The sequence below is a fragment of the Nannospalax galili genome, unplaced genomic scaffold (genome assembly GCF_000622305.1).
Source record: "Nannospalax galili isolate Female #2095 unplaced genomic scaffold, S.galili_v1.0 scaffold252, whole genome shotgun sequence".
In the NCBI taxonomy this organism is placed as follows: domain Eukaryota; kingdom Metazoa; phylum Chordata; class Mammalia; order Rodentia; family Spalacidae; genus Nannospalax; species Nannospalax galili.
Genome location: NW_008333886.1, coordinates 4,984,748 through 5,007,900, shown reverse-complemented (window position 1 = coordinate 5,007,900; position 23,153 = coordinate 4,984,748). Strand labels below are relative to the sequence as shown.

Genomic DNA, 23,153 nt, shown 5'->3' with positions numbered 1-23,153 from the left:
AGCTACTCATTCATCCAGATCACAGCTAAGAAAAAAGCTGGTCACAGAAATTAGCAGTTTCAGCTGAGCAGCGAAGTCGCCAGCCTGTGAAGGCAGAGAGAAATTGACTAATTAGCAATGCGCACTAAAACTTGACGGTTCTTTATAGAGAGAAGAGAAGAGAGAGGGAGAGAGAGGGAGAGGGAGGGAGGGGGGGCTCGCTTTTTCCCCTTCTTTCTTCCAAAGATGTTTGAAATCGCAGTCATTTACGCTCGACAATTTTTACAATAGCCTTGAGCCATAATTTTGCGAGTCTCTCCAGCATCCATCCCCCTGTATGGTCTCTCTCTACTGGCCAAGCGCGACCATTTCTCTCCCCAACCGTGGATTTCCTATTACTCTCGTTACGACTCACTGAGCCCCAGGCCCAAGGATAATGATGTGTTGTTTCTTGGTAGCATAATTTGTCACACGTACATTTTTTCTTCTTCTTCTCTTGCAGAAAGCTCTGCTCCCTCTCCTCTCTCTCTCCCTCTCTCTCCTCTCTCCCTCTCTCTTTCTCTCTTTTCTCCCTCTCCTACATTTTCTTGCTGTTGCTAATTCATGGTGATCAAATGATGTACGACAAAATAAATTGTAAAGAGTGACTGCCTGGAGTTGGGAGCCAGAAGGTGTATTCCCCTCCCAAGGAGAGAGCAAAGCTTTAAAAAGGAAGGACAATTGATTTGGGGGGGAGCATAAGTGAGCCCTGACTTTGCAGCTGGCTGACAGCAGGTAAGTTTCTGGCCTTGGGTCTGCCTTGTGTGTATTTTTTCCTTGTCTTTTGGATTGTTGGAAGGGGGAGGGAGTCTTATGGGGGCGGGGGGGGAAGTTGTGTGGCAAAAGCTTAGAATAAAACTCCCATTGCAAGAAATAAGCAGACTGGGGGTGGTGGTGGCTGGAAGCAAAGGGGAAGAACAAGAAGGAAAAGGCTAGGAAAAGATGGGGGGGGTGAAGAGACAACGAAGCGGGGAGAGCAAGAGAGAGGTACGGCCGGGGCCACTTCCAGGGGGACTCAGATGGTTCCCGCAAGCCTGAGCTTTGGGGGCGGGGATGGGGGTGCTGCCGGGGGAGGGAACGCGAGGGAGGTGAGGGTCCACCTGGAATGGGATGGGAAAGTGAGTGGAGAGGAGACTAGTCGCGTAGGAAAGGGAAGCCGGCGATCCTGAAGCCACGCCAGGCAGGGCAGACTGAGCCGCAGCGGAAGGGGCAGGTCCGGCGGGTCCCTCGTAGCCCGGGCAGCGGCGGCGGCGGCCACGGCAGTAGTCCCCAGCCGGCCGGTGGGCGCGCAGGCGGGGTGCAGGCACAGGGTCGCTTCCTGCTCAGCCCTGGAGGGTGCAATTACAGGTTAAGGACTGGGCATGTGGATTGCGCGTGGCCTCCCTCTCCCTGCCCTCCAGCCGCCTAGCTCCGGGAGGCTCTCACTTTGTACAGAAGTAGTTTCGGGGCTGGGGGAGTCCGGGTGCCCGAGTGGGGGGGAAACCTCTGAAAGCTGTACCTCGGGGATCACAGGGTGCTGTGACTGTAGGCGATCCTGCGGGGCGGGGAGCAAGAGACCCAGTATACCTGCCTCCCAACTTGAACTTCTAGTAGTTAAAGCGACTGCGCCTAGTTCCTGGGAGGGAGACCGGTTGGGTCCTCAAGAATCCCTCCCTCCCGGGGCCTCCAGGCTCTTGCTCTAAATCCTTCTCGCACACCCCCATCTGCACCCCCGCCCCCAGTCATCCTCTGTTCCGCCGGGTACTGGAAGGGGAGATGGATGTCTGAACTTCCCTGCTCTACGATGGCCAAGGTGCAAGGAGAAGGGGGCGCGGGGTAGGGGATGGCAGGATCTCCTGCCAGGTTGAAAAGCGACTCTGGAAAATTAGCAAAACGGAGCGGTGGTGGGGGAAGCCAACAGTTTGCGAAGCAGGGAAGCGGGCAGGGCCGGGGTGAGGGAAATGAGGTAGAATTGATAAGGACAGCTCCCGCCTCTGCCGAGTCCACTGAGCAGGTCCTCATCGCGCTCCGCTGCACTTCCCGGGGAGAAGAAAGGGCTTTATCTCCGCCCTCAGACTAAGAGCCGAGGAGTTTGTCCGCGCTGCGCGGATAATCGAAGGGGTGCCCGGCTTTTGGAGCGCTAAGGATCGCCCACCCGCACGCCGTGCTACCCCCTTCCCCACCCCACTCCCAAACTGGGCCAACCGCGGGAAGTAGAGCTTCCAGTTGGAGTTGAGCTGGAACCACAGCCGTCGGTAGCCTCTGAGCTCTGCGGGCACCCCCGACTCCCCCCTCCCGGCCTTTCCCTTCCTCCGGCCCGGCATGGACACGAGCCCACGAGGTGTCTCAGCCTCAGTCTCCACTTTCGCGGTTGCTGCTGCCACCACTGTCGCTGCCCAGAGCCGAGCCCCAGTGGTTTTAGGAAAGTGAGAGGCGCAGAGCGGGCGTCGGGACCCCAGACTTGGGCCCTGGGGAGGCGCGGGGGATCTGGCGCCCTCGGACCATCCTCTCCAGCCGTCGCGAGTGCGGAGGGAGGGGGCCAAGCGGAGCCTGATTGCTGTTCTTCGCCCTCCCCTCCACACCCTTCCCCACCCCGGCCACACCCCACCCCCCTCCGCCACCTGCTCCCCCTCCCATCCCCCACCCCTGTCTGCCAGGTTGGAGGAGGGTTTAAAGCCAGGTGCGCCCAGCCAGCTCGCCATGTCCAGATCCGGGGACAGGACCTCCACCTTCGACCCCAGCCACAGCGACAACCTGCTGCACGGCCTCAACCTGCTGTGGAGAAAGCAACTGTTTTGCGACGTGACCCTGACCGCCCAGGGCCAACAGTTCCACTGCCACAAGGCCGTGCTGGCCTCCTGCTCTCAGTACTTCCGATCACTCTTCTCCAGCCACCCCCCTCTCGGGGGAGGGGTCGGCGGCCAGGACGGTCTGGGGGCCCCCAAGGACCAGCAGCAGCAGCAGCAGCAACCGCAGCAGCAGCCGCCACAGCAGCAGCCGCCGCCGCCGCAGGAGGAGCCCGGGACTCCTTCCTCCTCCCCCGACGACAAGCTGCTGACCAGTCCCCGAGCCATCAACAACCTCGTGCTGCAGGGCTGCTCGTCCATCGGGCTGCGCCTGGTGCTCGAGTACCTCTACACGGCCAACGTGACCCTCTCCCTGGACACGGTGGAGGAGGTGTTGTCGGTCAGCAAGATCCTGCACATCCTCCAGGTCACCAAGCTCTGCGTGCAGTTCCTCAACGACCAGATCTCGGTGCAGAACTACAAGCAGGTGTGCAAGATAGCCGCGCTGCACGGCCTGGAGGAGACCAAGAAGCTGGCCAACAAGTACCTGGTGGAGGATGTGCTGTTGCTCAACTTCGAGGAGATGCGCGCCCTGCTGGACTCGCTGCCGCCCCCCGTGGAGTCGGAGCTGGCGCTTTTCCAGATGTCCGTGCTGTGGCTGGAGCACGACCGCGAGACCCGCATGCAGTATGCGCCCGACCTCATGAAGCGCCTCCGCTTCGCGCTCATCCCGGCCCCAGAGCTGGTGGAGCGGGTCCAGTCGGTGGATTTCATGCGCACCGACCCTGTCTGCCAGAAGCTGCTGCTGGACGCCATGAACTACCACCTGATGCCCTTCAGGCAGCACTGCAGGCAAAGCCTGGCCAGCAGGTAGGAGACGACAAAGAGGAGGGCGGGGTGGGGGGAGCCAGAGGCCGGAGGGAGGGGAAGGGGTAGGGAGGAAGGGAGGACAGGGTGGGCTGGGCTGGAGACTGCAGCATACAGAAAAACCTATGCAAACAATTCGAGGGTGTGGGCAAAGTTAATTTCAGAGCTCTGAAGGGTCAGTGGAGACCTAGCCTAACAGCATCCCTGAGCCCTGGAATGTCCAGTTCCCAAATTCCCAGGGCAAGAAACACTGAGGGCTGCAGGCTCCGGTGGGAACTGATAAGCAGATGGGGCCAAAGGCCTGGGCCATTGGTAGTGCAGCCTTGGACACCTCTGTAAGTCATCTCCTTCCAAAGCTCTAGGTGAGCTTGCTCAAGGAGGAGGATTCTGTGATGCTCACCTGCCTGCTTTGGGCCAGGAGAAATGTCTACATAGTGCCAGTCAGAGGAGAACTTTCCTAGTCAGTCTGTCACACTCCAGCTGGGGGTTGGTTCTGGGATTGAAATTCCCAAAATGTTTCCACTATTGTGGTAGGTCTTGGAAATGTTGGGATTCTGTGGCCAAGCAAACTTTTCAATCCTGCAGACAACCTTTCCTTCCACTTTTTAAAGGAGAGCCAAGCAAACCATTTCAGGGTGGGGGATGGGGGTGAAACTTACTTGCTAATTTCCTCCTCCAAGAAGAGGGTCTTGAAAACCGGAGTTAGGAAGTGATGGGTCAGAGTTTTGCAGCTCCAGTTAGTTGGTCTGTGTCCCTGGCTGGAGTCACAGGGAAGTTAGGGAGCTGTTGATGCTGCTGTTGTTTAGAATGTGTCTGTTTGTGTTGCAAATAGTATTTCATGTCAAAAGGGAGGGAGATGTGATGCTTTGAAAAATGCTGCAGAGATGAAGAGGCTGTAGGAACTGACAATCGTGTTTTACTGGCTCCAGCTTTAAAATCCTTTTAAATTAACCCTACCAAGGGTTTCTTCCTCTTTGGAAAAGAGAAAGTGTCTTCTGTTTTTCATGATGAAGTATTGTGATTCCAGTTGCCAGGCTTCTGAGTCCAGCCTAAACTTCTAGGGGTCACATGAGTAAAGGACCTGGCCTGAAAATCTGCCAAGGCATGGTCCCAGTCAAAATGATGTCTGGAGGAGGGGGGACCCCTTGGTGCAACCTTCTGAGATTGGATGTTTGGATATTTTTTCTTTATGTTTCTACCAGACTTGGATAATGAAATTTTAAGGTATGTAATATGTTATCTTCAGTTGTTTAGGTAGCACTAGAGTTAAGTTTAGGGCAACAGGAGGCATGAGAAATCTGGAGCTCGTAACAAATCTTATAAGTTCACTTTCTGACTATCTGCGGGAGATAAGTTCATGTGTTGTGGTGTAAAAAAAAAATGACTGTACCAGAAACAATCATACAAACCCCTTGTACTTCAGCAGTGAGTTCAGGGGTCCAAGTGAGCATAAGATAGGAAATTTGTTTTTATTTTATGAGTGAAAACATGTCTAAAGATCAAAATGGCAAGCTCATTGTGATGGGAAAATGTTACCACACCAAAAATCATTGGTGATTACCAGTCTGCTATGTTAAATTTTACCACCTTTAAGTGACTTATAACTATATCATGTAGCACATACCCTACAGTCAAGAACTCAGAATATATAGTGAGACTCTTGAATTTATCTTTTGTATCCTTTTTAATGTATAATTTAGGATACATTTAAAAACCCCAAGGGATAGTAAAATTAAGATTTAACTTGTTCAAAGAGTTATTTTGGCAGGCAAGCTTTGTAAACTGGATCTAACAAATAATTTGTGGAACGCTCAATGAACTGTTATGTAGCAGTAAGTCGTGGGGTTCAATGTGAGTTTTTTTAAAACGTAAAATCTACTTCCCACCTTACTCTGGAATCAGCACACCAGCTGGGGCCTGCTGACTCTGTCCTGGTAGATGGCTGAGATACCGGGCTGCCTGGGCTCCCACTTCACTGGGCCACATCATTTGAAGGATATGTAGTGGTGTCTGACCACTGAATGCTTACAAGTGTCATGGATGCTGCAGGAATCTGATACTTCTGCAGTGGGAAGAAACTGTATTTTCCTTTAAAAGACAAAGATATAGAAAAGAAAATAGTTTACAGAAACCTATCAGTAATATAATTTGGGTTCAGTTCTATTAGAAACTGTAGCATTTTCAATTTTACACACTAATCATATTAGTCTAATTTTAATTCACAGAAGAATGCAAAAATAACTATCAAGAGCTTAACTTTAATGTAGACAAAAATGCTGCGTTAGAACCCAGGAGTACTATTATTATTATTATTATTACTGCACCCACATATTATGAAACTCTTGTCTCAGCTCAGGGGGATCGATGTGTTATCCCATTGTTTTCCAGATGACCTCCCTTCTATTGAAGACAATGGAATGGAATAGCATTCTGTTTATTACTTTCTCTCTGCCTGTAGTTTTTCAGATCCCAAATAGGAAGGCATGAGTCAAATTCAGAGAGGGAAAAGAAAAATTAAAATTGTCATGTGACAGAGTGGGTATATACGGTACAACCAGACAGACTAGCTGAAGGAATTCAATTGTTTAAGAATATATGTTGTATATGTATAAAGTGAAGACTTCAATATAATAAACATGACTTTAAAGATGATTAAGTAAGTTTGAATTTTTGTTAAGAAAAATAAGGCAACTTGAGCAGGTCTTTGTGAAAGCAATGTAATCAATTATTTATTTTTTCTCTAATTGCTCAGTTTTTCTGAGTACGTAGTTTGCACTCAGATTCATATTCTGTTTTAAGAAAGTAAATATCAGGACAATAAATAAAAGACTTGTCAACTCATCTTCAAGTAATAAGTAAGTGATTTAAGATGACAAGACTCAACAAAGGATATGAAGTTTGAGACAAGAGGAATAAGCCCTAGTAATGTAGTACATGGTGAGCTCAGGCAATAATAACACATTTCAAGTTTAGGTTAGAGATTAACACTATGGTCACAAAAAATGAGCAGTGAGTAAAATGATTAATATATCAACTAGTTTAACTTAATCTGTCTATATTGTATACACAGATCAAAACATCACATTACGCCCCCAATACATAAAGTTTTTATTTGTCAGTTAATTCTTTTTTATTTTAAGAGACAACGGGACATGACTATACATACGACACTTTGAAATCTTATTGCTTGAAGATTTTCTTTAGTTTTTTATGAGAGATATAAACATTTCTTGTCATTTGGAAAACAATATGAATTAAATTCTGGAAAAAAAGTTTTTAAAAGTCTCTATTAAAGTCTTCTAAAGCAGGAAAATTTAATTTAGTAAGTTAGCATTAAAAAGTAATGACAGTAGACTTCCAGGCTTGTAGCTGTAGCATATAAACTTGTATTTAGATGCAACAACTTATAGTGCTGAAGGCCCACAGTCTACAAGACAAGCTACAAGAACAAAAACAAAGCTACTTTATTATCTGTATTTTTACATTTTAATGCATAAATTAGTAATTATCTCCAATTACTCAAATTGGACTCAAGTAATTAACTTTTTCTTGACATTTTCATTACAGCTTACATAGTCTAAGCTAAATAAATGCTACTGAAAATGGAATGAACTAAGATTATAAAATAAGAAAGCAGGAAGGCCTTATTTCAATGCAGTTTTTTTTTAATGTTTCTGTTGTGCACAACAAAGGCCGTTCCTAGAAAATACCTCTATTAGAAAAAATTCATGAAAATAACCATGTAGCTAGCATATTCCTTCACAGAGCCCCATGCTGAAGAGCAGCTTTGAAACTCTTATTTTACAGATGATAGGTTTCCATACACAGATTTACTCTCTACCAGAGTCTATTTAAAGATTATACATAAATTAATGTTAAAATTTATTTAACCATCAGGAATACTAAGTATCTAATTCCTAAATTGTTTTACCATGCTAAAAAGCCATTACATTTGCTAATGTGCAAGTTTAGTTCCTGGTTTGATGCTTGGAAGATGTCCCTTTACCTGTAGAACAATGTTTTTCTATTGGCTTTCTCCCTAAGGACTAAATAACAGCCTTAGCAAAGCAAACCATTCTGGTATCCATGCATTGTCTAAATTTTTGCTTCCCTTTATGCCAATTTGACACCGTCAGATTAGAAGTTGTTAGGTAGTTAGATTTTGTATCAGAAGTTACTCAACCATTTAGAATACAATTTGTTTATTATCTGAAACAGGACCATTGATTATGAAATTACATCACAGGTACGGGAGTCAAACAGTTCTGTCCTGCAATCCAAAAGCAATTAGAATGCATACAATGCATTTTCTCCACATAGATGACTTGTTGACAAAAGTGGACATTTTCAAATTTCATTTCATGCTTGTATTTCTTCATGTTTATGAACATATTGAGATTCACTTATTAACTTAGCTAATTTATAAGTATCTGAATTATCTTAACTGAAAAACATGATCAAAATTGTGCTCCTTAGTTAAGTAGCCTATAATTACAAATACTCCAGAGGGAGAGGCAGGAGGTTGGTAGTTTGAGACCAACCTGAGCTATCTCAAAAAAAAATTAAAAATTGCTTATTATAACTGCTTATACCAAGTGATGTTCTAAATACTTTACACACATTAACTTTTATATTCTCACCATTAGCCTGATCTCATAGATGAAAAACAATGTACAGAGAAGGTGAGCACTGTGTTCAGGCTTGCACAGCAAAGGCCAGGCGGTGTGCACTTGAGTCTGCGTTCTTACGTGCACTGTGGTGCCTTTCGCCATGGCCCCTCTATTCCAGGCTGATGTTCAGTGATTGACCTCAGACTTATATGTGGATGTAAACTTTGCTTTCAAGAAGGGTTAAAGATTAATATATCTGACTTTAGAAGAACTTAGAGGACTAGGGAGGCAGCTCAGTGGTAAAGTGCTTGAAGCAGAAACAGGAAGACCCAAGGTCGCCCACTCAGTACCTGCAGAAAGCCAAGTGCAGCAGTGCAAACTTGTAATCCCAACACTGAGGCAGAGAGAGGCAGGGTGCACACTGGGCCTTATTGGCTGGCCACTCGAGCTGACCCAGTGAGCTAGGTGCAGTGTCTCAAAAAAAAAATTGAAAAGTGACAGAGGAAGACAGCCTACATCAACCTCTGGCCTCCATATGCATGTGCACATACATGCACATGTACACACATAAGCACACACACAAACATACACACGTACATACAACACATATGCACAGAAAGGAAAAAAGAACAGAACTTAAAATATTGTTCCTGTCCTCACCAATTTCTTTTCTAGCAAAAGCCAAAAAGTAATTCTTTTTGGTTTTGTGGTCCTGAGGCCTCGTTGCACACTATTCCACTCTTGCAGCAGAAACGTACCATAGACAGTGTGTCCATGAATAAGCGTGGATGTGCTGCAGCAAAACTGCGTGTCCAGGCAATGCATGTTCATGTAATTCTCATGTGTTATGAAGTATTATTCTTTGTATTATTTCCAACCATTTTAAAGCATAAAAATCACTTACATTTTAGAGCTGTGCAGAACTAGGAAGATGACTGAACTGATTCATTGGGTCATGGTTTGCCAACCGCCTTTCTAGGCCCCTAGGATGTATTGGTGAATGAAACAGACAATGACTAGTCAGACATGGCAACACACACCTGTGATCCCAACACTCAGTATACCCAGGCAGCAGGATTGCTTCAAATATAAGGCCAGGCTTAAACTTGCAGCAATAGGGAATATCAGGCTAACCACAGCTACATGGTAAGACCATCTCATCAAACCAAACCAAGACAAACCAGAGAAAAATTGACTTTATTCTAATGGAAAGAATCCCCATTGGTCTTCTCCCTTCCATCTAGAAAGAATTCAAGACTAAATAATTCTACCTTGCCAGGTTAGCATTTCAAATTTCCACAGGAAGACTTAAAAGCTTAAGTAATCCTAGAAGGATAAATCATATGATTAATCCAAACAGTGAGTGAATGAGGCACTTCCTGTTTTCAAGCACATGAAGATCTACAACGTGCTAGTCATGGTGGTCATTATTCAGAAGATGGTGACATTTAGTGAATGACTCAGTTGGACAGAGCATGTCTGCTCACCCTCCCTGCATTCTCCATGGTAAATAAAATGAAGGCAATTTTAAAGGTGAACAAGCACACACACACACACACACACACACACACCTGTTTTTTATCAATAATAATAGTAGCTATCACTAATTGAACACCTACTATGAACTTGACATTTTATGTTGTTCATAATCCTTACAGAATTCTTTCATTCTTTTTGAAGATTAGAAAACAAAGGGCATTGTAGTTTGCTTGATCATCTGAATAGTATTGATTTGTGAATATTTGTTATGGGGAGAATACCCAGTCACTGTGAGTGGGTATTCTCTATGAGTGCAGAGATAGCTTCTACAAACAATCAAATGCTGATATATGCCTTCTACACACTGGTCTCACCACACCACTACCAAGACTGAAATTTGTGACTTTCTAACTCTTCCAGCTAGCCAATCAGTGAAGAAACAGGGGAATATATCAGAAAGTCACAAGTCTGGCCTGATGGTCTACCACACTTAACTATGGGCTGTGAGAGTAAAGGGCTTAAATGGTGCTAAGAGAATAGAATGAGTCATTATATTTCAAAGATGGGAACTTTCAGTTTATGAAAAGTAATTATGACAATACCACAAAACCATAAATTTGAATCAAAAGCCACTTTCTTGGGATTACTGTGCACTAGAGCACAAGGGATCAGCTTGACTTGGGGAAACAGCAGAACACTCTTTATGCCAGTGATATTTCTGGGTGCTGCCTGCAATAAGTACAAGCCAGAACTACAGAAATCACCTGCATACTTTAATAATGTAAAGCAGGAACCCTCGCTGGAAAGTCTTCTGTTTATATTTTCTTTAAGGAAATTTATTTCAGCAGCTGTTTTGTCATGCTTACACCTCCTGTCATTCTGTCATTCTACACTTTCAGGAAGTGCATTTGTTTCCTATGTCCTTCCATTAACTTCTAAGACAAGTTTAAAATACTAGGGATAATCCCTTTTTAAAATGAAAGAAAAGGAAAGCAAGAGCATTTTGATATAGGCAGGAGGAAGAGCTGCTGCATTCAGTAAATGAGACACAGAGAGTAAGGTTAACTTAATGTAAACATCAGTTTATTTGTTCAGAAATAATACTATAGATAGAGGGTTAAAACTGATTGCAACATTGGCCGGAAAGCAGGCAGGTATGACAGAAAGCCTACAGTAGGAGGACATGGAGAGAAAAAAAATCACAAAAGTCCAACGAGAATAGGGAAGAGCCAGGAAAATACATGGAAATGCAGGAGATCCATGAAATCATTTAGAGGAGAGTGATGTGTAGAAGAAAGAAATCAGAACCAGACACGGAAAGGTGCGCAAGGGAACTCTGGAGATCAGGAACTCAGTGTCTTCACAACTGATAAATGCAAATCAAGAAGTATTTGAGTCCCTGCATTCTGGACCTTACTAGTTACTAACAGAATCCATAAAAAGAAAAAAGTTGTTAGTCCTCAAAAGAAAAAAAGATAATATTTGCAAACAAAAGTCCATCCTGTCATCTTGTCGCCTATAATTCACTTCAGCTCAGTATTTACAGGTATCTACTTGGTGCTGTTAAGGTGTGTCATTAAAAGCATTCTTGTGCTCTATAACGCAGCCATTTCAGAAGTGTTAGAGATCAAAGGTGACAGCCTGTTTTGCCAATGACAGAAGATGAAACTATAACAGTATTCCATGCAAAACTGTCTCAATCATACTGGCTTCTTGGCTGGCAGTAGATCTGAAAAGCGAGGGAACACTCCCCACCTCGGTTGGCTTTTTTGAACCCACATCAAATGAGTGGGTCGTGTCCACATTGGCAGTGGGAATTCCAGATGGCACACTATAGCCTGTCACTAACAAAAAACTGCTCTTGAATATCCATATGTTTTCAGTGAATTATAAGCGATGGGCCAACTCTGGTGTTATCTGAGGCATAAAGCTGGACAGGACCAAAACACTCCTGGATTTGTGCAGTTTACAGTGAAAAATAAAAGGAAGGAAGGGACGAAGGGAGAGAGGGAGGGAGGGATTCAGTTGCTAAGCAATTGGGGATATAAAGACATAAAAAAGGAGAAATAGTATCTTGATTTCAAGAATATTAAAAAGAAGTGAGTGGAAGAGGAAAGGAGGGAGGGGGAGGAAGGAGGGAGGGAGGAGGGAGGGAGGAAGGAAGGGAGGGACGGAGGGACGGAGGGAGGAAGGGAGGGCAGGCAAGGGTCAATCACAGGGGAACTAGATTAGCACATAGCAAAGCCCCACATAACCTCATAAAATAGAGGGCATGACCTTGCCTGGCTAACCAAAGAAGACTTTCTCTACAGATGAGGCTGAAGATGAGCCTTGAAAGATGAGCTCTATGGGGAAAGTCAGAGCACACAACTGGGTGAGGCAAAGCTGGGCAAAGCCCCAAGACAGAAAAGAGCTGGGCACCTTCCAGGAACTGGAAAAGGTACCTGTGTATGCTACAGAAGAGGCCTTCTCATCAGAAAAAGCTGTAGACCCTGCAGAGGAGGAGCCACCGCAGAGGCAGTTCCACAGTGGAAAATCAGCACGCTTTTCAGTTGAACTGTGAAAAGAAGTAAATAATTATGCAAATGCTGCTGCTTTGAACTCCTAGACCTAAAGGACTGCCCTGACCCAACTTTGCAGCAGTAAAATGGGCTCATAACATGGTTCTACTGCCCAGAGTTCCAGTGGGATCAACCGAGCTCATGAAAATACAAAGCAGCAGCCAAAAGGGGGAAAAAAGCCCTAAACATAAAATGCTACTTAAAATGTATTTATAATTAACCTTAAAATCACAAGGAACAAAATTTCCCTGAATATATATTTGCCTGTCACAAAGCTCTGAGAGGTGTTTGTAATTTCAATTACAGCACCAAATAATTTGAGACTTTTAAGACCAGAAAAATAAAGCTCAAGGTAAAGGCAAGGGCATCAGCAAGTGGGGAGATCACTGGGCCTGGGTGGCTCTCAGAAACTTATATTTAATCTGTCAGAGGGAAAGGAATGGCCTTTTAAAGTATGAGTCTTTCAGTATCCCCCTTCATTGGAAAGAGCTGTCTTCTTTCTAATCTGCACTTCAACTCCAGAACCCTCCACATTCAAATGTCTGGCTTCTCTGTTCCCAGAGCGCCTGTGAAAGGGCTGGTAAATTGCACCTGTGTGAGGGCTCTGAACTTCACAGAGCTCAGCTGGGCCACCGTACGGAGCCTGGCTCACTGGAGGCTGCAGAGAAGTGAACTGAAGAATTACAGTCGGTTTCACTTCCCTGCCTTATGTGCCTTCAGGTGCCTCTGAAGACAGGCGAGGCCGGTGAAATGGAGACGGGGAGGAAGAGAAAAAGCATCAATATCCAAAAAGGAGTCCTTGAAAATGCAGAGGCACTGTTAGGAAATGTGGATACACACGTGGGCTGTGGGCTGTGTGCACTCACAAGTTACAGTGTTGCTAGCTTCTGATTTTCTGTGTGGTGACTTCTGTGGCTTGTTATCAAATGAGGTCTGTTTTACTTGTCTGATGGGATCAAGACGGTGGTCCATTCTTAGTCTAGCACAGAGTGACGAATGATTGGGGACGGGTGGTCAAGTTACTGCCTAAAAGAAAACACTCGTGTTTGTAAATCCGATGAGAACAAAGCAGACAGCACATTGGCCCTGTTGTTTAGCACCCTTAAAACCAAATATCTCAGAACCCTCTACGGAGGATGAAAGAACTGGAAGACAGAAGGTAAAACGAGGGCGTCGAGAGGGAGAAACTTTGGGAGGAACTCTTTCATGCTGCCAGAGGCGCACTTTGCCCTCTGTGCTTTCACAGGGATTCGGTGGTGCCGTGAAACATCCTAGACAGAGACAGCATGGGTGTATTACAGAAGAGCGTGCCTCGTGGCGCAGACCAATTTGGTGGATTGGTTGCTATAGCAACAGTACCATCACTGTCAGTGGCAATTTCTGTAACCTCCCTCTCTTAAGGTTTTCACAAGTATTTACTCCAAAATGACAAGAGAGAGAATGAAAGAAGGATGTCATGTGAGAGACACATAAAAAGTCAAGGTTATAATACAAATACCCTGAACAGCTCTATTGCATACTTCGGCATACCTAAAAGTCAGACAGATATGGGTTCAAATCCCACTTCAACCACTTACAAGCTGTCTCTACCTTGGGTAATTTACTTAACCTATTTCCAGATTCCCCACCTACAAAACGCACATAATAACATCCACCTTGGCGCATTGTGAATGTTCAGATGCTGAACGCACAGCGTGGCCTGTAAAGCCCGACAGAAGACTTAATGATCAGTGATTTTTATTTTTAAGCTCTACTTTAGGGTTATTTCTTTGTTTTTTGCCTTTTCTTTCACCTGTTAGGTAGGACCCCTTTCCTGTCTGAACTGAATTCCCACAACCTTGCTGCGAGGGTTGCGCTGATAATGAGGGTGCTCCTGCAGAAACTTACCTGTTTTATCCACTGTCCCATGCTTTAAACCATGTGCATTTTATCCTGCTCTGAGCTCCCTGCAGAGCCCTGGTTAGTCCTGGTGCCAATTCTGTCTCCTTGGGCTCTCTGTATCAGCAATCAGAAAAGCTAGATAAGCCATGGGTGAGTCATACAGAATTGCTCTATTACTGCTATAACATATACATTGTACAATCTGCCATCTAAAGTATATTATCTATTTTTCAAAATTTTGAAGAATTCATACCAGTACTGTTTTTACATCACTTTCACCCCATTACCCTTATTTCTCCCTCCTCCAACTCTTTCCTTTCTCCCCTCCATTCCATCTCAAATTCATAGCATCTTCTACTATGATTATTCTTGTTACATATAAGTATATATGTATATATGCAACCTACTGAGTCCATTTAGCGCTGCCCATAGGTACATGTGCTTAGAGTGACCACGTGGATTTGGATGTGTTATCAGGAAGCTTGCTCTGGAGAAAACTGATTTTTCTTCTCCTGATTGCCTGTAACTACATTTAGGAGTGCAGCCTTGTGAAATTTCCCCCATCCGTGTTGGCATGCCAACCAGTCATTATGCAGGTCTTACTTGTGCAACCCCATTAAGATTTCGTGGGTGCAGCTTCCATGTCATGTTCAGAAAACCCTCTCTCAAAGCTGGTGTGCCTCTTACAATCTTTCCACCCCTTCATCTGTAATGTTCCTTGAGTCATTGGTATAGAGGCTGTGTTGTAGATGTACCAGTCGGGCCTGGGCACCCAACAGTCACTTATGTTTGCATTTTGGATCCATGCAGGTATAGATCTCTGTAATAGCCTCTGCTACAAAAGAAGGTTCTTTTATGAAGGGTGAGAGCTACACTTATCTGTGGGTATAAGGATAAGTATTTAGAATACATACAGTTAGAAACAATATTGATCTAGGAAAATAGAAATAGTAGGTTCTCCTCTAAGGTCTCTGACTTCTCTAGCTATAGTTAACTGGCTGTGTTACAGTACCAGGCATGAATTCCCTCCTACTGAGTGGGCCTTAAGTCCAATACAACAGCAGTTGGTTACTCCTGAGATATAATTGCCATTATTCCAACACTAGGGATATCTTGCTGGATCGGTCATTGTTGTAGTTGATAAGGTTTACATCTGGGTAGGACTACTGATTCCTTTTCTCCTTTGGCAGATTGCATAGCACCTTTTAGTACTACGAGAGTCCTTATAGTAGCCCTCAGAGAGGAAGCTTACAGGTCAATTCCAGCTTGATCCTTCCATGTCCTGGGCCTGAAGTATGTGATGTCTTCAGTAATAGAGTCTTACCTTCATGCTCTGAGAGGCAACCAAGGGCTATGGCAACACCTTGTTTTGGGAATCTCTTTGACTACCTTGGCCAACAACTCCAAGGGAAGGCTCCCTTGCCTGACACTGGGTTTTGTTAGTCTATGACTCTTGAGGGGACATTATCACCCTGTATGCCACAAAGTATATAATTTAATAAGTGTATTATATTCATAGAATTATAAAATCAACACCACAATTAACTTTGGACCATTTTAATCATTCTACCTCATTCCCTCTCACAAGAAAACCCCATACCTATTGGCAATCAGCCCTCATTCCTCACCACTACTGTCTTCTCCACCCACCATACTTGTGAACATTTAAATACTATACAAACACCTCCTGTCAAACTTGGCTCAGTAGCCACCAATCTAATTTTTGTCTCCATAGATTTGCCTGTTCAGGACATTTCACATAAATAGAATCTGATAGCACATAGTCTTTTTTGATTGGCTTCTTCCATGTAACATGACATGTTCATGTGCCCACATTGTGGAGAGTGGAGAGTGCCTCTGCCCTTTCTTATGGATGAACAGTAATCAGTTGTATGAATATACCACATTTTGTTCTTACATTAAATGATGGACATTTGGATTGCTGCTGCCCTTTGTTATTATAAGTTGTGCTGCTGTGGACACCAATGCACACATTTCTGTGGACATGGGTTTTCATTTCTCTTGGTGCATACCCGCAAGTGGAATTGCTGCCAGCTCCTATAGTAGCTCAGTTAGCCTTAACCCAATGACCAGCCTTTTGAGGAACTGCTGCATGGTTTCCAAAACAGCTGCACCATCTTGGTTTCCCTCCAACACCGTATTGCTTTCCCACCAGCAGGGTATGAGGCTCCATTTCATCCACAGCCTTACTGACACTTAACCTCTTTTTTCATGGTCATCCTGGTGAGTGTGAAGTGCTGTGTCACTGTGGTTTGCATTCCCTCACTGGCTGGTCAGGCCAAATACCTTTATACCTGCTTATTGATCACAACATCTTCTGACAAATGTCTATTTAACTCCTTTGGCTATTTTCTGGTTGTATTATTTGCCTTTGTTAATGAACTATGAGTGTCCTTTGAGCATTTTCAGTAAGACTTCTTGTGGCTCTTGAATCACAGCTGAGATTAGTTTCTGCAAGAATTGTGCTTTGTTGGCAGAAGTTGAAAAGAAAATTCATGTAGATGCACTGAGGAAAATTTTTTATATATTTTGGTTTGGTACAGATGACTGCTATTAAAAATATTGGTATTTGTACGACAGGAAAATGATCCATGACTGATGTTGATGCCATTTTCTTCTTTGTGGACTATTTTGCCTATGTTGACTCGACCACTATGTTTCTCCGATGGTCGTCTGGACTTAGCTAAGCAAGTCTTTTATTGAATGAAAGATAAATTCTTTATCATTCAAATTATTTACTTAAATGTTTTTAAAGGCAACATAACAAGCATTTATTCCAACAATATTTATGTAACAATTATTCTAGGGAAATGAAGTGGAATTCTTTGACTGCTGCAACAGTCAAAGATAATCCTTAATAACCAGCCCAGAATAAGAAGAAATATACCCCAAACAAAACAAAACTAAAGCACAGACTCTGGGGCTAGAAAGATAGCTAAGCAGTTAAGAACACTGCTTGTTCTTGCACAGGACCCAGGTTCAGTTTCTAGCACCCATGGGTGGCTAACAATTGTCCATAAATCCAGTTCCGGGAGATGGGGATACCACCTTCTGGCTTCCACAGACACTGCATGCATGTAGTGCACTTATATGCAGCTACCTCCCCAACACACACATAACAGGAAAAATAAAATAAAGTTAAAAACTAAAACCCAAAAACTTTTAGCTTCATAGAGATGCAGAAGTCTTCCTTGTGGAGGTCAGCAGGAAAGAGCAAAATGGGAAGTTTTCAGTGGGGGCTGGCATGCAGCTAAGGGCTTCCCTCCACATGGTGCCGAGGCAGAGTCAGACATGGGAGAGCTAAATCCATCATCTGAATGGCTTGGGCAGCTCCCTCTCCCCTTTGATACAGTCTCCACAGTTTTCCTCAGGGACAAAAAAAAAAATATCTGCAGCTTTGGACAATTCTGATGCTTTTACTACTCCCAGTGGGTTAGGTACTCTTAACTTCCCTGTGGCTTAGAGCATGTGACCACATAGGGAGGATGGCCAACAAATCATTTTGGAGATTTAATGCTCATGTTCCTAGACAAATGATTTCTGTTTTGATGACAAATCATTATGAACAGATAATTTCATAATCTATTAAAATATAAGGTTTTTTTTAACATAAAAGGAAGACTCTGGGGGTCAGGAGACAGAGCTCAATTGGTAGAGTCCTTACCTAACACGCAAGAGGCCCTGGCTTTGCACCACAAAAACCAGACATGGCCCCACAGAACTATAAACTCAGAACTTGGGAGGTAGAGGCAGGAGGATCAGAAGTTCAAGGTCACCCTTGACTACTTACATACATAGAAAGTTCAAGGCCACCATGGGCTATATGAGATCCTCAAAAACAAAGGCTCTGGGAAACCATCATATTTCTGAGTCCAGGGTGGAGGATGTGGAAGGTAAAGGGTGAATTTAGAATTTAAATGAAAAAACTTTACTTGGATAAGCGAAGGAACAGGGTACTACTTAAAAGTCAGTGATAACAGCACGGACTATATTGTCTGGTGCAGAGAAGGCAGGTCATCTACATTAGTCAGGTTTTGTTGTTGCTGTTGAGTTTGTTGCTGTCTTGTGGGGACTTTTTTGCTTGTTTGCTTATTCTTTAGCAGTCATCTTCTACCCTTGGTGATGTCTTAGGGAAGGAACCAAACTCCAGGTTGCATTCTAGAATACACAGAACCTTAAAGACTTCTAATGCTATTCAGGCCTTCTCAATTCAAAATTTAGAAAGCAAAAAAGAAAAAAAAATTTAACTTAGAAAGTGCTATTTAAACACCACCTTTTATTAAAAGTTATTTTATTATTTTTATTTTTGGTATATGAATATATTGCCTGCATGTATTATGTAAGTGCACCCATGTCATGCATTGCCCACAGAGGTCAGAAGAGGGTGTCAGATCCTCTGGAACTGGAGTTACAGAAGGGTTGTTAGCTGTCATGTGGGTGCTGGGAACCAAACCTGGGTCCTCTGCAAGAGCAGTCAGTGCTCTTAACTGCTGACCCCTCTCTCCAGCCCCCTTAAGCACCACCTTTAAGGCATTCAAATAAACATAGAGCCTGGAATTCTCCAGAATTAGGGAGTAGCAACAGCAGTAACAGCAGGTAGATGAGTAAAACTCCACTCCTAGGAAGGGGGCATCTCCTATACAGAAAACAGCCCTTGAGCCTTCCAGCAGTGGAACAAACTAACACTCCAAGTTCCAGAAAACAATAGTCTTTCTGACCTAGAAAGAATAAGCTTATCCTATAAGAATGTTTCTAGAGTGCTTCGCTTTTATTTTTTTCAAGGAAATTCTGCATTAAGACATGAGAATCATTTAAAATCTCTCAAAGCCCAAAGAAACTCACATCTGTAATTTTGTGGATACTAGAGTCTATCACCAAGGCTTATGGCATGGCTTCTGCACATAAGCCATATCTGTTCTCAGCCCTCTCAGATGCCCCTTCTACCACTGCAACCCTGTCATCATTAAGACTGAGCATGCCTGCCCAGTTTCAAGGTGCTAAACAAAGCAGTACTAAGGACCTTGCCTCTGGAAACCCTGGGTTCTCCCTACACAGAACAGGTGACAGGGCCATCAGGTGCGAGCACGCCTGCCCAGCTTCAAGGTGCTAAACAAAGCAGTACTAAGAACCTTGCCTCTGGATATCCTGGGTTCTCCCTACACAGAACAGGTGACAGGGCCATCAGGTGCAGTGACCGCGAGGTAGAATTAAGGTCTTGTCTAAGGCAGCCATACTAAGGTTTCATCACAAGAGTTCCTTTGCTCAAATGTTCCTTCCCAAAATTGAGGGTGAGACTCCTTCATTGGTCCTTCTTAAGCCCTTCCTCATTCTGCCAGGGACAGCTGTATTAGTGTGCTTGGTCTGTCAGCATAGCATCACAGATGGGGCCACTGGAAGCTGCAGGTTCAAGGCTAGGGTGCCAGCATGGTTGGTTTCTGGTGAGCCTCTCTGTGGCTGGAAGGCTGTTCCCCACCCTACATGGGCTTAACTCTAGCTTTGCACAGAGTCTCATGTCTCATCTTTCTCGTACCAAAACACCAGTCCTGCTACATTAGTGCTCCATCCTTAGAAGTCATTTAACATCAGTCGCCTCCTTAAAAGTACATATATAGTACAATCGCATTGGGGTTTAGGGTTTCAATATACGAATTTGGGGGAGATACATCAATTCATCTCAAATGTTAGAAGTAAGACATGGAAATTATAAAACAGTATAAAGAAAGAAATACCCCCCCAACTAGATCTGTGAGGATAAAGTTACATAGGCAGATGAGCAACTGCCCTGATCAGTAATAAATTCCTATCACTTCCAATAACAAAACTATGAAAGAAAAAAAAAAAAGACTCTCTTTCATCCACCCCAGAAAATCCAATATAAACAAGTAGTTATCTTAAAAGTCAACCACAAAGCATTTCAAAATAAAATATATCCTCTCCAGTGCCACCCAGGGGAACCTGCACTTTTAGGAAGAAGCTCAGGAGATCTTTGCTACTCTGAGCTTTGAACCACACTGGAAAATCACAGGACTGAAATACTTCGTTCTCTTTTCCAATTTGCTACGTATCTGTAGAGGAGAAGCAAAAGTACTGATGGTAATGCGTTCAAAGAAAGGTTTGAGAATCTGTGTGGAATTTACATTAAAAGAAATATGACATATTGAGATCAGAAAAAGGGAAACAAGTCATAGGGAAAGTTTTGGAATTATTAGTCTCTAGGGAATTTACTGCCTGGTGATGAAATTTGGGTACCTACTGCCCTAGAGCATTAGAGGAATATAATTCAAGCCTCCCAGCAGAGTGTCTGCAATTCCATTTTAAGGTATGTAGTAAACTTTGTCAGAATAATTCGTTTCTACTTGTCAGAGATCCGATGATTGGAAAGCAAATTACAGTGTACTGACTGATTGTGTCTCAGAGCCCTTGGGGGGAGGGGGCACGACACGGACATTGGAATGTCTTCAGGCTAGGGTTGTCTTTGGTACCGTCTCCCCTCTGGGGTTGGTGAAGCAGAAAAGAACTGAAAGAAGTGGTTCCCAATGGGGAGAGAAAGGAAAAGAAGCTAAGAGATTCTTATTTCACCCACAGCAGCAGGGTGTCCCTAAGCTGGATCCCACAAGCCACACCTCATTGTCTCCACAGCTCACCCACCCGCTTGCCTCACTCCCTAGCGGCAGATCTACCCCCAAATAAGAACAGCATCCTCCTTTACCTCAACCCTAGCATGGTTTCATAGAATGCCTCCCCCTCCTAGGAACAAATTCTGGGCCTCTTTAGACGGCATCAGCCGCAATCCCTTTTCTTACAGACGTCTATGTCTTGCCGTAAATATTCTGGAAACGCCTGCAGTTAACATACCCAGTCACTAACTAACTTTTCTCAATGTCTCCCTGCATGCACGGCCACTCCTGCAGTGACTCTCCAACTGGAAAGAGCCTGCCTGGCAGGAGGCTGGTTCCAGCGCCTCTGAGCCAGCTTCAGAGTTTCCCCAGAGGAATCTCTCTCTCTGGAGTTACAGTAACGGAAGAAATTGGGCTTCAGATCACGTAGTGGGACCTGACCTCTGTCCCTTTTGAGCCCCTTTTGAATGGCTGAGCATGTCTCTTTAGCACAGCATTTTGCTATAGCATTTTTGACTCTTGCACTCTCAAAGACACTGTGAGTGGGTTTGCAACTTGAATTCACAACTTGAATTCATGTTTTTCCTCCACTGCCTTTCTGTGCTTTTTCTTGTCACCACGTGCAAACTTTCAAGTCAGGAAGTCATTGTTACTGCTTCCAAAAGTCACCCAGATGAGGGATGGAGAAATCTCAGTAATGAGTCTGGTTCTCAGAAGGACAAGTAGTGTAACAACCAAGCTTTCTTCAGAGTTTAAATGCAGATGTTATTTAGGCATCCATCCATCACTATGGTGAGAATGTTGCTTTGCCTTTTTTTTGTCACTAGGCTATGTAGAGTTTGAACAGCTCCCTGTCTGCAGGCTATGTAGAACTGCTTCTCTCCGGGACAGTAAGTCCCACCTCCTGACACTCAGGCATTTGGTGTTCAGTAGTAAGTGTTCGAATTCCAGTGAGCAGTGAGACCCTGCCTCCCACTTGCAGGGGACAAGATGAGAGCTGACCCTTGTCATGCAAGGGATGTGGAGGATATGGGGAGCTGCTATTTCTATTGCAGTCTATGCTCTTTAGAAAAGAGGCACTAAACACTGGGTATTCGATTTAAGGATTATATAGGTAACCAAGCAAAGGAGATAGACATTTCTAGGTGGCAAAAAGATTTTGGAGCCAAGGGAACAGCTTAGTTGGTAAAGCGCTTGCCTTACAAGCATGAGGACCTTAGTTCAATTCCCAGAACCCACATAACACTGCTGGGCTTGGGTGATGTGCTTGTGATTCCAGTACTGGGAGGTGGAGAAAGGATGGTCCTTGAGAATACTTGATGAGCTCAAAGTCAGTGAGAAACTGTCTCAAAAAGGTGAACAGAGTTCCTGTGTGTGGCCCCCAGCATTGTTCTCTGGCCACCACAGGCATTATCACTCAGATGCACAGGTATGATTAAAAATAAATAAGAAGAAGAAATACAAATTTAAAAAGGAAACTTCCTGGAAATGGGGATGATGCTGTAAGCACAATGAGTGAACAGTTGTCTGAAAGTCCTTGGCGCTCACAAAGCAAAGGACTAGCCAGGGTAGAGTTTCAAGGGCTCTGCTCAGTGTCAAGATGGATCTGCCCTGACCTTGAGGATTATGATTTAAGTCAGGAGCAGGGGCTATAACTCATGAACTCAGGTGAAGCCCAGGAGACTTTTCTTATCTGATTTGCCTCTGATGTCATCATCCAGTGTGCAGACTTGGTGTCCAGAGGAAACTGATAAAATCAGAGGCAAACTACACCATCTATGTGCTGAAGGGTGTGGCCCCTTTCTGGGAATAATATGTGTTGGGGACAGACTTGAAGTTGTCTGTGAGTTAGCCAGGGCTGAAGTGAGGAGTCAAAGCATGGAAAATGCTCAACTATAATTGAAATATACAAGGCTACAGCCAATGAAAATGCTGATCTTAGCCTGGCACGCTCTGTGTTTCTAGCTCTTAGGAGGCTGAGGCAGTAGGGATAGAAATGAGGACAGCCTAGGCTCCGCACTAAGACCCGATCTCAAAAACAAACAAGAACTGGAGTTGTAGCTCAGCTGGTAGACTGTCTAGTATACACACAGCCCCAGGATCAGTCCCCAGTATTGCACAAAACCAGGCATAGTGATGTGGGCCCATAATCCCAACAAAAGGTATGAGGAGGCAAAAGGGTTAGAGGCCAAGGTTATCACCAACTGAATAGAAAGAATGAAGCCAGCCTGGGCTACCTGAGAGCCTTTCCTAAAAATAAACAAATAAAACTAAAGATACTGATTTTTTTCCGTGATCATACTATAGAAAATACAGAGTTGAGATGTGAGCTAG

The 23,153-nt window shown here is 44.3% G+C and overlaps 1 protein-coding gene across 1 annotated transcript in view; it reads left to right on the top strand.

Moving 5' to 3' along the window:
* The first annotated feature begins 376 nt into the window (after positions 1-376).
* The window catches only part of Klhl14 (kelch like family member 14), a 130,202-nt gene continuing 107,425 nt past the window's right edge, over positions 377-23,153 (top strand). The window contains exons 1-2 of the mRNA XM_008828848.3: positions 377-753; positions 2,655-3,653. Coding sequence (XP_008827070.1) covers positions 2,698-3,653 — 956 coding nt within the window. The 5' untranslated portion in view covers positions 377-753; positions 2,655-2,697. The remainder of the gene's footprint in view (positions 754-2,654; positions 3,654-23,153) is intronic.